This window comes from Mesoplodon mirus (genome assembly GCF_964341445.2).
Source record: "Mesoplodon mirus genome assembly, chromosome: 4".
NCBI classification, from domain to species: Eukaryota; Metazoa; Chordata; class Mammalia; order Artiodactyla; family Ziphiidae; genus Mesoplodon; species Mesoplodon mirus.
In genome coordinates, this window is record NC_138979.1 from 64,631,370 (window position 1) to 64,645,838 (window position 14,469).

General features: G+C 42.6%; 1 protein-coding gene across 4 annotated transcripts in view; it reads right to left on the minus strand.

The window, feature by feature from the left end:
* Positions 1-14,469, minus strand: part of SIN3A (SIN3 transcription regulator family member A) — a 67,156-nt gene that overhangs the window by 18,943 nt on the left and 33,744 nt on the right. For all 4 annotated transcript variants that reach the window (XM_082617881.1, XM_082617880.1, XM_082617882.1 and 1 more), the window contains exons 7-15: positions 13,835-13,987; positions 13,537-13,695; positions 11,328-11,417; positions 8,435-8,553; positions 7,400-7,610; positions 6,976-7,092; positions 4,119-4,357; positions 2,596-2,779; positions 965-1,538 (exon numbers count right to left, since the gene is read on the minus strand). In XM_082617881.1, coding sequence (XP_082474007.1) covers positions 965-1,538; positions 2,596-2,779; positions 4,119-4,357; positions 6,976-7,092; positions 7,400-7,610; positions 8,435-8,553; positions 11,328-11,417; positions 13,537-13,695; positions 13,835-13,987 — 1,846 coding nt within the window. The remainder of the gene's footprint in view (positions 1-964; positions 1,539-2,595; positions 2,780-4,118; positions 4,358-6,975; positions 7,093-7,399; positions 7,611-8,434; positions 8,554-11,327; positions 11,418-13,536; positions 13,696-13,834; positions 13,988-14,469) is intronic.

Below are 14,469 nucleotides of genomic sequence, written 5' to 3' on the forward strand. Positions count from 1 at the left end.
AGCCGCAAACCAGGTTAAGTCAATGGTCAAGCCAGGATTAGGCCATTTTGTGTCTCATTTCTACCCAAGCAGATGGAATCACTATACTGAAGTCTCTCAAGCTAGTATTAATCCAGATAAAGGCTTTTAGAATTAATTCCCAGGTTCATTAGCTCTTCAACAGATAGAAGGCCAGGGCTTCAGATGGGCTTCTTACACCAGTAACAGTTTAAAAAAAAAAAAAAGAAAGAAAAGAAAAGAAAAGAAAGGATAATTCACTCCAAAGATTGGCTATTTCCTAAAGAGCACAGAAGAAAGGCTTCACAAAAAAGCTTTTGGCTCACAGCTTAAGTACCTAACTTATGACCTAAGGAGATATCTAGAAGCAAGCGGCATAGAATTACTCAGAGGATATGGTGGCCTCCTTAATCCTGAGTTCTTTTCCTTCCCTGAGCCTTCTGTCTGCATTCCTGTCCTGCCTGTTCTGCTGTCTCAAACCACCTCTTGAGTCCCCATCTCCTCCTTTGCATCTGTCTCAGGCATGAACTAGGAATTTATGTTCTGTCATGGAATGAAACCAACTATGATGTTTGAGTCACGTCTCTGTCCTTTCAAACACTTTGCAATAACCTAGAGATCTGCCATTTGGGAAACTGACAGTAACTGACACCCACTTCCCTGGTGTCCATAGTACCAGCTACTGAGTGTCCATGATCCAAGCAGTGCACAGGGTGCTTCACATATTTTCTCCAATTGTCCCAACAACCCCGAGAGACAAGTAGTGCCTCCATTTTACAGATAAACAGGTTCACAGAGTTTAAGTAAGGTCACACAACCAGTAAATTGCGGTGCTAGGATTTGAACCTAGCCAGCCTCTAAGGCCTGCCTGTGCTCTATGTATAAAAGAAAGCAGTCCTGAATCTAACCAGGCCCTGAGGTCCCCAACCCCTCACATCTTCTGTAGACCGACAACCTAAGCACTCACTAGGTTCTTTGAGACGTAGCTGGATGGCGGGGCTGTCACTCTTGTCTCGCTTTATGCCCAACACTTCCCGTTCCCACTCTCTCTCTCGGTTTTCTTCTTCAATTTGCCGTTCAGCTTGGGAACAAATCCGCAGCAGCCTCAAGCAGAGTATCTGGTGCAGTCGCATAAAGATATACCAGTTATTATTAACATAGAAGAGGTTGTATACTTCATCCATCCCTCTTAACTTCTGAGCTGCTGTGTTACTAAACAGTAGCTTGGACTTAGGGGGACTGCCCCCAACACCATTGTGCTTCTTAGCCGCCCCTGTGGCTTCATCTACATCCATCTCTTCTTCTTCCTCTTCCTCTACATCCGAGAGATCACCTCTCTGAGCAAAGAGCAGATCTGGAATAAAATGATGCATGATTTGCTTGATTTTATATTTGTCCTCCTTCTGAATGCCTGTCTGCCTCTTCACATGGTGGATAATCAGAGCAGCAGCATCTTCCAGAATCTGTTTGTCTTCGTAGGCAAGTGAGAGGTGTGGGCCAACAGGTACACCAGCATTTTCTTCCGTAGCCTGCTCTTGCCTCTAACAGGAGAGAGAGACAAAGTATTATGCGACGCACCTACAGAAACAACAAACAGACCTATGAGACTGCACCAGCAGTACTTTCTATTAACCACAGTGGCCATTATTTTCCAATCCGAAACTTCCAGAAACAAAAAGATAATGTGCGAGATGTGGTTTGATACCAAAATGATCAGTGCCTTCCAGACACTGAAGACTTATAAGAGACAATGGGACAGAACTGGGACCATCTTTTAAAATTCTGGATTAGTATTTATGGAGAATACGATATGAAGTCTAGAATTTACTTTAAAATCCTTCTGGGGTGGGAGTGTGGAAGGTGGCAGATATAACAAAATTGGCAAAATAGAGGAGATTAAGTTTATGTAAGAACTCACTTCACTATTCTCTCCCCTTTTGTGTATGTTTGATAGTTTCATAATACAAAGTTTTTTCAAATTCAAGATCACACCACTTCTAGGAATTCTCAATCACACTGTATTTGTTTCTATCCATCCCCTAAGACTGTGAGCTCAAAGAAAGCAGGATTAATTTCTTATTCATCTCTGTATCCTAACTCCCAGTACTCTATATAATCCTGGTAAGGATGTCAAACAAACAAGGATTAGGAAGAGTCTAGGGGGAGTTCTCTGGCGGTCCAGTGGTTAGGACTCCACACTCTCAATGTGGAGGGCCCAGCTTCGAGGAACTAAAATCCCACAAGCCACACGGTGCGGCCAAAAAAAAAAAAAGTCTGGGGATCAATGATAGTATTTTAAGCTGTGGGAAGTTGAGATGGGCTACACAAAGGAATATAAGGTACTGTTAGAAGGAAACAAATAGGGAGAGAAGTGGGAGAGGGGGGAGTGGGCATGAACTGAAACCAGGATGGGAAACAGTTTAGTGAGGCTTAGATTTAAAATGGCAGAATCGGGAATAGAAGTCTATGCTATGAAGCAAGAATCAACAAGTTTTGAAGGGTCTCATATTCATATAACAAAGATAATCTGCAGCAGTCAAAGCTATGCTGAACATACAGACTGGGGACTTCACACACATGTAGAGACCTCCAGCTCACCTCATCATAGATACTCTCAATCTCGTTGAGTAAGCTCTTAGACCTCAGGACCTTGGTGTCATTTTGTTTAAAGTTGATGCCTTGGTGGTCCAGAGATTTCAAGTAGTACTTCTCATTTTGCTCTCTCCACACCTTGTTAAAGCCTCTCTGAGCTTCTCGCCATTCTTCCTCTTTCATCTTCAACCTAGTGGAGTGGAAGGTGGAAAAACAAGACATGGGAATCGAGATGAGGGAATTTTAAAGTAGGGAGTCATATTGGAATCCTGGCTCTGCCATATTAGTCATATAAGACTGTCTCTTTATCAGTAAAATAGGGGTAACAGCACCTAATCTCATAAGGGTTTAGAAGTAAGAAATATGTCAGATTTATTTTATTCCGAAGGTCAAAAGATATAGCAGATCTGTCAAAACCGTTGGCAACTTTGGGGTAAATTTTATTCAAACCAGTCTTGAACTCTGATACATGAGAAAATTACTCATTCAGGACTTACTTTGGGGAATTAATTTGTCCCAAAGTCAGAAATCTTGCCAAGAATAGTTATTTCTCAAACAACATTCCACAGAATACCCTAGAAAAGGAGGTTCTCTTCCTTGGCCAGCTAAAACAAAGCGAAACAAGTTTCTTTGCTACAGGACTTCTGAGAACGTTTATTATGCTAATGTAAATGCAAAAGTCTAAGAGCAGAGAACTTGCACAATAATGTTCCTCTGGCCACAGTCTGGAAGTTCTAATGAGAACAACTGATCCTGATACTCTAGAGGAGAGTAAAATCAAGACCAGCACTAGAACTGAAGAATATCCTCCATCTCAAAGACAAAAGTTAAATGCTACTGGCAAGGAGAGGAACAGCTTGTGCCAGCTCTTGAGGAGAAGACTAGGGAGGAACAATAAAATCTGGGCACTTGTGCATTGTGCAGCAGGTAAGTTTTCACCAGGTGATACAGACGGAGGCCCCTATGAATCTTAGCTGGGATTCATAGCGTAGTACAGAGTGCCACGTGCTTGGAGGAGCCTGGGGCTCAGCCCTGGCCTCCTCCTTGATACCTAGCCTTAGGTGGGTTCAACAGCCCCTCTATACCTCAGGCTGAAGTTTTGTTAGGAGAAAGAAGACATTCTTGGTAAAAATGGCAAGCTAAGTCTTTTTAAATAACATATATCAATTTTACAAAGACAACGTGATTTTTCTTATTAAAAAACAAAGATGTGAACATTGGTTAGTACTGAGTGGCAGGAACATGGGTGGCTGTTTTCTTCTTTGTTCTTTTCTCTATTTTAAAATATTACCTCAAACACACAGAACATTCCACTATAGACTTTAAAGGGTTGTTCTCTACTGCTGGCTACACAGAACCCCATCGGGAAGCTCCACTACCCCACACTCCCCCTGATTTCCTACAACCAGGGTTGGGGAGAAATGGAGGTCTCATGGGATAACCAAGTCGAAAAGGAGAATCTTATTTAATGGGACACTACGTCTGTCAAGAAGCACACTGAAGCACGAAGGGCATATTCACTGAGGTACCTTTTAAGGACAATTGGGACGGCAATGGAGGGGTTCTTCCTCAGACCATCAATGATGTCAGCTGCTTTATCAGCATATATCCTTTGGAGGGCTTTTCGATGGATGACTTCTGATGTGCCCCCGAGGGTGTTGTCCAAGCGAAATTTGGCTTGTTCCTCAGCAGACAAGCGGGAAAGCTTCTTCTGTATTGCTTCCAGAACCCGGATTGTTGCCAGATTGGTCTCTAAAACTACATCAAGCTAAAGAAAAAGACAAAGTATGCTCAGGACCCCAACCAGAACAGAATAGCTGTCAGGAGTATAAGGTAGAAGAAGTCAAACTCCTTGGATTTGAATCCTAGCTCTGCCATACCATAGCCATATAAAACTCTGTGTCCTTGTAGGTAAAACAGGGATAATACCACCTACTCTCATAAGGTTGTTTTCTGGATTTAACAGTACAATCCACGTAAAGGATTTAGCACAATGCCAGGCATGCAACAAACATCCAATAAATGATGGCTAAGAGGTAGTTAACGCTTGTACCACCACCAGTGTGCTTTACTTAGGACTACTGGCCCCCGGCCCCCACCTAATAGGTGGAACCTAATAGGAGGCAACCTTACAGACACTTTCCCCTGAACTTTCATGAATTACTAAGATGTTGCAAACAATGACAACCACTACAATGAAATCCCAAAAAGACCATTCAAGATTACCAATCAGTCTCATGAGTAAGGTTTTTCAGGGTAACTTGAAATGTTTAAATATTTAATAGCCTTGTTTCACATCTAGTAATAATAAGAGCAGTGGCTATCATTCCTTATGGACTTCAATGTCGTATCTGTGGGTAACCATTTAAATTCTTACTGAATTTCTGGCATTTTATTTTCTAGCAAGGGCTTAGCCTGACCTGGTTAAGGATATGACTAGCAACCTTTAAGTTAACTTTTTTCCAAGGCTTAACACAAAATTATCCAGATGAGAAAGAGAAAATGAAGTAAATGAGCAGTCTCAAGGGTCTATGACCAAACGTCTGTGTGTTTCCTAATTTTTGTAGTTTCAGGACTACGGCAGTCATTTTGTCAAATATTTCTGGTCCCCCCCTGCTTTTCCCCAGTTATGGATAAATGATGGATTGAACTTCCTGGCTCCCTTGTGATTAGATAGGGCCATGCAACTAGTTCTGGCAAATGAGTTTTGCACAGGTGAGTCAAAGTAATGTCTATTATTGGGCTTCCCTAGTGCGCAGTGGTTGAGAGTCTGCCTGCCAATGCAGGGGACATGGGTTTGTGCCCTGGTGTGGGAAGATCCCACATGCCACGGAGCGGCTGGGCCCATGAGCCATGGCCACTGAGCCTGCGCGTCTGGAGCCTGTGCTCCGCAATGGGAGAGGCCACAACAGTGAGAGGTCCACATACCGCAAAAAAAAAAAAAACAAGTAATGTCTATTACCTCTAAGCTAGAGCATTTAAAGGTGCAAGATCCATCTGAGCTCTTTTTCCCTCTAGTCACTGGCACTGTTCAAGATGGTGGCACTCTGTCAGCCTAGGTCCCCAAGTAATTCTGAGGAGCAGAATGTCCTGCTAAATATCATGCGTATGTAGTATGATGAAGAAATAAATCTATTTTTTTAAGCCACTGAGATTTGGGGGTTGTCTGTATTGCAGGAATGTTAACCTATCCTGATGTATAAAGGATTCAAACTAGTCCATCCCATCCAATCCTAAGCACGTGCATGTGCACACACACTCGTTTCTTGCGTCTTCACTCCTGTAATAACAAGTGGGAAATGAGGCTGTTGCCTCTCATTTGCAGGCATACTAGTCGAGAATAGGAATATCCTTTCAAAAACAGAGGCCAGTCTCTGCTTTCTCACACATCATCTAAACTTACTAAACATAGGTAAAAAAGAAACGCTTTCTTTAGCTTGATAAAACTTTCTATAGAAGTTAACATCTGTCACGATTGAGTTTTCTGCAAATGGTTGAAGCTCCTCATAAACACTGGGGCAGAGATGGCCAACCGCCTGCCAGTGGCCAAGCAACATGGGTCTCTTCATTCAAAACATGCCAGAAACAGATGAAGCAAGTGTGAAGGGGGATAACTGGCAGAGAGCTAAATCAGTATGGATTAAAAAAGGAGCAAAATATCTCCCATCCATATGAATGAGCAGGGGCAGTCAGTTTTATATAATAAATACATTAAATAGGGTGCACGTAATTTTACCTCTCAAGGCACAGTTAACATTCTATTTTTGTTGCTATCAGTGAACTAGACACTTAAACACACTGAGAATTGAGTCCATTTTCAGTACTCCCACTCCTGGTTTTGGGGCTCTCTACCAGCTCATTTCTTCACTCCAGCTCCTCCCTTCCCAACTACTTTAAAATAACGTCCCTAACTCAACTTTCTTTCAAATGGAGCCAAATCAATATCAGAAATATGAAAGAGGAGTTCCAGTTCTCACAGGAGACCTGGTTTGCTAACCATTTTAAGATACCTGCTAAAAATAATACACACTTAAAGATAAATAATTTAAAACAGCTGCAAGAAAGCCCACTAGGTCTTAAGATACTGATTTTATATACCATGTAGACAAAATAACCTTTAAAACCCTATTGAAAATTCAAAGGAGTATTATTCAGCCATCAATGGATAATTTCAGTTACAAAGGGTAAGTCACAATTGTCATAAAAACATTACTAATATATTTGACAAAGTCGTAAAACATGGTAAATACAATAAGCATTTACCACAGAAGAACGTGAGCCTCTCGCTCCTTTGTCTTAAAAAACCAACCCTCCCAGGTATTTAAGATATCCTCTTGTTCCGAATCTCCCATTTCCCCAAATTTCAAATGATAAAGGAGCTTGTACCTCAAAACGTTCATCTTCACAACGATAGATATGTTCTTCATACTGAGTTTTCTTGGAACTAACAAAGGTGGAGTCCTCAGACCAGGAGGGGAAGGAAACCCAGGTATCATTTAAAACCTTTGGGTAAAAGAAGAGAAATTGAAACAAAAGTGTAACAAAGTTTTCGGGTGATTCAGCGTTCTCAATAAAAAAGACAAAACTTTAGGGGAGGGAAGAAGCAGTTAACATTACAAGTTTCACCTTTAGCAAGTTTTAAAAGATAGTAAGAAAAAGGCTCTCAATAAAGGTATAAAACATTTTCTTTTGAAAAAAGACAGAAAAGCATTTTGATTTCCTCATTCATGTAAATTCTCCATCCCAGGTACCACTCCCTTCTGGAGGAAGCTGCGGATTCAGGGCTGATCCTTTCTCAGGAAGGCCTTACCTCTTTACAGAGAGGAGTCCGTCCTGTACACTTGGGCTGCTGGTAACTCTTTGGCAGGGCTCGATAGCTGGAGCCCAACCGTTTACAAGAGGCATAATCTATCTCCATGGCAATGCCCTCTGTGGCTCGTTCCTTTGGAAAGGTTTCCAGATGTACAGACTCCTTATAGCCCAGAAAGTTTTTAAACCAGTTAAACAATTCTGGGAATTTCCTGAAGAATCAAACCAAAAATTGGTGAGCAATTAGAAGCATGATGCAGTAATCCTGAGGTGTGACTACCACTATCTGGTGTTGGCTCAGAACTCTACTACCACTGGACAAATTCCAATGACGATTATTATTTCCTGCCTAAGAAGCAGTGCTTCTGAATACTTGGCTTCTCCTTTTCTTATAGAGTGCTCTAAGACCAGTTAAGGTGGTGATGGAAGAATTGTACCAGGCAATAACGAGCCATTTTCTAATCAGAAATATTGCTTCAGGGCTTCCCTGGTGGCGCAGTGGTTGAGAGTCCGCCCGCCGATGCAGGGGACGCGGGTTCGCGCCCTGGTCCGGGAAGATCCCACATGCCACGGAGCGGCTCTGGGCCCGTGAGCCATGGCCGCTGAGCCTGCGCGTCCGGAGCCTGTGCTCCGCAACGGGAGAGGCCACAGCAGTGAGAGGCCCGCATACCACAAAAAAAAAAAAAAAAAAAAAAAAAAAAAAAAAAAAAAAGAAATATTGCTTCAATGTTCAGATAATTCTTAGGTTGTCAAAGTCAAGATTCTAGAACCCTGGAAGAGATTGGTCTCTATAAAACCTCCAACATTGGTCAGGGGATCAGGAGACTACTAGTCTTGGCCAATGCCCTCTCTGCCTATTTTTTCACCTCCAAAGTTGAACTAGAAGACTTCCCAGAGGAGTCTCTTGACACCGACATTTTATGAGTCAACTGACCCACCACAATCAAATTAATTTTGCCTATCACATACTCCCACAAACTAAGTTTTATTTCACCTCCATATCACACATCAGGGCTAAGCTCCTGACTCCACTTACCCCAGGAATGGAGAGACTAACTGCACAAGCTCCGCCCGAGAGATCACCTCCTGGTTAAAGATAACAAGACAGCGCAGGAAGTTTTCATAGGCCTCTGCACTCCGCAGAGCCTTTCGGACCTTATGGAGACAGCCGAAAGAAAAATAATTAAGCAAGGAATCAAGAGATCCTGGATTGCTTTTAAAAGACTGGGGACGGGCTTCCCTGGTGGCACAGTAGTTGAGAGTCTGCCTGCTAATGCGGGGGACACGGGTTCGAGCCCTGGTCTGGGAGGATCCCACATGCCGCGGAGCGGCTGGGCCCGTGAGCCATGGCTACTGAGCCTGCGCATCTGGAGCCTGTGCTCCAGCAACAAAAGAGGCCTCGATAGTGAGAGGCCCGCGCACCGCGATGAAGAGTGACCCCTCGCTTGCCACAACTAGAGAAAGCCCTCGCACAGAAGTGAAGAACCAACATAGCCAAAAATAAATAAATAAACAAATGTGGGTTTAAAAAAAAAAAAATAAAATGGAATCCTTAAAAAAAAAAAAAAGACTGGGGAGGGGCTTCCCTGGTGGCACAGTGGTTGAGAGTCCGCCTGCCAATGCAGGGGACGCAGGTTCGTGCCCTGGTCCGGGAGGATCCCACATGCAGCGGAGCTGCTGGGCCCGTGAGCCACGGCCGCTGAGCCTGCGCGTCCGGAGCCTGTGCTCCGCAACGGGAGAGGCCACAACGGTGAGAGGCCCACGTACCGCAAAAAAAAAAAAAAAAGACTGAGGAAATTTGAACTGTATTTGACAATATTAAGGAATCAATGTTGGTTTTCTTAGATGTGTTAATGCTTATGTTTGAAAAAAGGTATCATTTAAAAAGGAAACTTAGTAAAATACTTATGGATGAAATAATACATTATCTGAGATTTGTCCCCAAATAAGAGTAAGAGTACACATGAAACAAGTACACCGGCTAGGAGTTGAGAACCGCTGAGGTTGGATGGCGGTGGCATGAGGAGTCATTTTACTGTTCACTTTAATCTCACATGTTTAAAGTTTTCCATAATAAAAATTCTGAAAAAGAGATCCTGGAGTAAAGAAGACATTCACCGTCTCACATGCCTGATTCTCTGGACCATATCAGAGTTACCCAAGCTTTTATTGCCTCTCCTAACAGGTATGTACAGCAAGAATCTTTGACAACACTCTTTTCGAACTCTGGTAATCTTGAATAATGACCTTTTAAAATAAGGTACTTTTGTCCTCTGACCTGATTCTTTTCCTTTCTCCATTTATAATACTGAGAATTTTAATATCCAAAATGCTAAAAAAAAAATGGCATAGACAAAGTAATACTAGCCTGGCTAGATGAGCAATCTGGACTTTTAATTTCATATATAGATATGTACTTAGTATTGTGGGGGGTGGAGACCCTCACACCAAGCCAAGCGGTTTATCAAAAACCCCTTCTCCAGGCTCCCATATACTCTTCATAACAATCAATCAGTAGACACTATACCGAATGTGTACCTTCAGAGCAAATGACGAATATTTACTTTTAATTTTTATTAACTTCTAAACATATACAAAAGCAGACAGAATAGTCTAACGAACCTCTTGTACTCACCCAGCCACAATGATCAATACATAGTAAATTTTGTTTCATCTATGCCCATTTCCCCCACCACCGAATTTTAAAGCAAACTCCCGACTTTTCATCTACACACACTTCAGTATGTATCTCTAAGAAATAAGTACTTCAAAAATGACCAAAAAAAATACCACCACTCTTTTAAAAATTAACTTACTCGGTCCCCCGTCCCTCACCCTTTCCTTACCATTTGTTGTTTGTGACCTGGACTTCTACATTTGCCTCAAAAGCACCAAGTGCCTGGGCTGCCCTCAAAAATGGTTCAAGTCAGAGCCAGGGATGCTTAACTGTTTTGCAACACAGCTCACACAGGCAGAGAGCAATCGGGAGGCACCAATCATGGAGATGCTAAATCATTTGCCCTTTTGCAAAAACCCAGAGGTGAGGGGCTTCCCTGGTGGCGCAGTGGTTGAGAGTCTGCCTGCTGATGCAGGGGACACGGGTTCGTGCCCCGGTCCGGGAAGATCCCACATGCCACGGAGTGGCTGGGCCCGTGAGCCATAGCTGCTGAGCCTGCACGTCCAGAGCCTGTGCTCCACAACAGGAGAGGCCACAACAGTGAGAGGCCCGCGTACTGCAAAAAAAAAAAAAAAAACAAAAACCAAACAAACAAAAAACCCCAGAGGTGCAAGACAGGTTAAGTCACCACCAGATCAATCCAGGCTGGTTCCTGCCAGTGAGAAGTCTGATGTTTGCCAGCTACCATGATGAAAGTAGCCTGCTAATCAAGTTGACTCCAAGAAGGAAGTCAGGCACATACCACACAACACAACACCATTCAGACCAGTAATCTCAACTCTGGCTGCTCATTAGAATCACCTGGGGAGCTCTGAAAACATACAGTTAAATCAGAATTCCCATGATACCACAAGTAAGTATCACAAGCAATCAGAAGGTTAAAAGTCATCTTAAGTCCTCAACAATTGGTGCACTGACACTCCCCACTATACAGATCTGGATAGCTACAACAGGGAGTTCCAGATATCTTTTGAGAGTAATAGCATGCATTTCTTTTAAAGCTTCCTTCCACCATGGCAAATGCTGTGTTTTGCTGCAACTACTTCACAAAACTGAAGCAAACAATGCTACCATTTCTCCAGCTGTACTAATAGTTCTCATAGACTGAAAGGACCTACAATTTGAAAACTATATTAAAAAGTAGAAAGTCGTAATCAGCTTGATGCCTCTAAAACAAAATCTTCCTGGGGACAGGGTGATTTTCTTTCGGCATTAGTAGCTAATTTTAAATCCAATTCATTCATTTACTCACCTTATCAAAAAATAATGATTCTGTTCCTACACCATGTTTGCTGGCATCTGCCATAGAAGAATCCTTGAGGCTGAGCAGTTTGGGTTTCTTCTGCAAAAAAGGAAAAACACAAACATGTAAGATTCAAAGAATGGGTTTCTCTGGGTTTTATTTTCTTCTTTTTGTTTTTTTTGGCCAAGCCTCTTGGCTTTTGGGATCTTAGTTCCCCAACCAGGGATGGAACCTGGGCCCCCGGCAGTGAGAGAGCCGAGTCCTAACCACTGGACCACCAGGGAATTCCCTCTCTGAATTTTATTTTCGTCTCTGTTCTAAGGTTCCATCACTGACCACCACTGATTACTAATTTGCAACAAATGAGAGAATTCAAGCCACTGACTTGCTTTACATCCTAAAAAATTTCCACTCCTCTATTTTAGATTCTCTATTTTAGATTGCCTGTCAGTTTTTTTCCCAGAGTTTCACAGATCATTCTACTTCCCAAATACTCTCTCTATAAATGGTCACAGCATTACTCTGACGTTAGAATTAATATCCTCACTTTTTTCCACGGGCCAAAAGTAACTTTATTTGGAACCTAACGCCACTGCCTTGTCTTCCTAGCTATGGAGGCAGAAGAGGCTGTAAAAGTATCTGGAATACACAGAAATCAATCTTTAACCTTTACCTTTTAATCGTTCAATTAAAAATTCATGAAAAAAACACAAACAGTTTATTTTCCTAACAGGAGGAATAACCGCCTTGTGAGCAATATCTACTCAGACCAACTTAAGATTGCTCTTTCAAAGCAAATGAATGGGCCATACGTAACTACCAGGCAAAAATTTTACTTTAGGGCTTCCCTGGTGGCGCAGTGGTTGAGAGTCTGCCTGCCGATGCAGGGGACACGGCTTTGTGCCCCGGTCCGGGAAGATCCCACATGCCGCGGAGCGGCTGGGCCCGTGAGCCATGGCCGCTGAGCCTGCGCGTCCGGAGCCTGTGCTCCGCAACAGGAGAGGCCACAGCAGTGAGAGGCCCGCGTACCACACACACAAAAAAATTTTACTTTAAAAAAGCCACCTCTCAACTACCTGTGAAGAAATGCACAAATGTTTGGAGAAGCAGCACGTTTACCTTTGCCATGTTGGAGTACACTCTCTTAGGAGCCATAGCCTCTGCTTACACTGCCGGAGAAGGTAGATAGGGAATCCTAATCTCCCAATATAGGGTTTCCACCTGTGGGTAATCCAGTGTGGGAGGAGACTAACATTGGCCTGTATCTGCTGACCTGATTCCTGCTACTCCTATAACACTCCTTACTAAAGTGAAGAAATATAACCTATTATTATGTTCAACTTGCTCTCAAAAGGAGAAACCATTATAAACACTGAAAAATAGTTCTTCAATAGTACTTCAAAAGTGTCAACAACACCTAACAGGTCAGTCTTTGTGGTTATTTGCTTATTTACCAGACACTTCTTACCATAAGAAATTCCACTAGCTTTTGCTATTTTTTAACTAAATTCTGCCAATACGTCTATCTCTTCAGTGTTATATACAGCTTTAGGATTCACTGAAGCAACATTCAATATATACACCTAGCCCGCTCCCTAGCACAGCTGCCCCACGTCAAAGAGGAAGGGAGTGGGCTCAGCTTTCCATCAGTTGTTTACTCTAACAAGAAACATCACGTGATAGGTCACTAACAGGAGTTGAAGACTCCTGCCCTCTGCTACAGCCCAAAGGTCCTTCCTTGGAGATTAAGATGATACAGATAACATCTGGCAACCCAACAAAGAACCATGGACAGGACAAGCCCCTAAACCAAAGAGATCCCACAAAGCATATGTGCTTTACTCACAAGAGGACCTCAGAGACCACTGACTTGTTTAGGAAACAATTATCAAACTTAAAAATCTTCTTTCTTAGCACAAGGCAGGAAAAATTAATTAAGTCTCAGAAACCCTTGGCAGGAAACAAAAAAAACCGTTTCGAGCTACCAGCAAAGAAGAGGGAAAATATAAAGAAAACCAGTAAGAACTCAAAAGTACAGTAATCTGAGCAATTAGCACTATTCTAACATTCCTTCACAAGCCAGATAAAAAGCTTTGCACTGAGTTTCTGTGACATACACCAACTAACTCCCAATACCCAGGATCCAACTGTCAACCCTTGAGCACTGTCCACTAGTATTGCTCCGGAAAGTCAAAATGAGCAGCTGCGCCCTTCTTACCTTCACTGGAGGGGTGGCTCCCGTTCCAGAGTGCCTGCGGATCTGGCAGCCATTCTGGCTGGGCCTCTGTGGCTTGTTGTTCAGTTGAGGTTTCTTCACAGTGCCTCCATGGTCATTTCTCACAGAATCGACCTTCTCAGCAGTTGTTTTACTTAAAAGCTAATTAAGACACATGAAAGAGATGAATGCCCTCATTAAAGCAAGTAAGTTTCGTTTAGAAAAAGTCTCCTTCTGATTCCAGCTTCCTAACTTATCTAAGATAACCATTCTCAACAGTGTAGCTCTAAATAAAACTTACCACAGAGCTGTTGGCATCTGGTAGGAACTGTCCAAACTCTGACAACAGATCTTCCTGATTTTTAAAAAGACGAGCCACCTGGGCATACACCTCCTGCTCAGTCAATGCTGGAGTGTAGTTTCCTCCAGCTTCCTTGGCATTCCGCTGCTCTTTCTGATAGGAAATTGCAAATGGGAAGAGATCATATTAGAAGGCCACTGTTTTGAGTGACTCACTTTTGCACACTTTCTGAGATGTCTGGTAGGGGCTTTGTATGTTATCTATTTGGGCTGCACTTAAGATTAAAGTCTATGTTCTCAGCACCTGTTTTGGCTTCAAACTTTGAAGTTGAGAAAGGAGTGGAAGATGGTGGCTGACAATTCCTTTTGAAAACCAGGGCAGTATATGTGAATGCTCAGGGGACCACTACCAACTGATAAAACACAAAATATTAGAGAAATTCCTCCTTCTATCGTAGATTAACTATATTACCCAAATCATTCTTTAAACTTTCCAGATAAATAAGCATTCATTTCACAGAGCAGTGACTTTAAAAATCCTGACTGGCTGCTACAAGGCAATTAAAGTCAGGTAAATCACACTGGCTTTATAAACACACATCACAATTTCTAACTGGTTAATTTCCAGTAAGAATT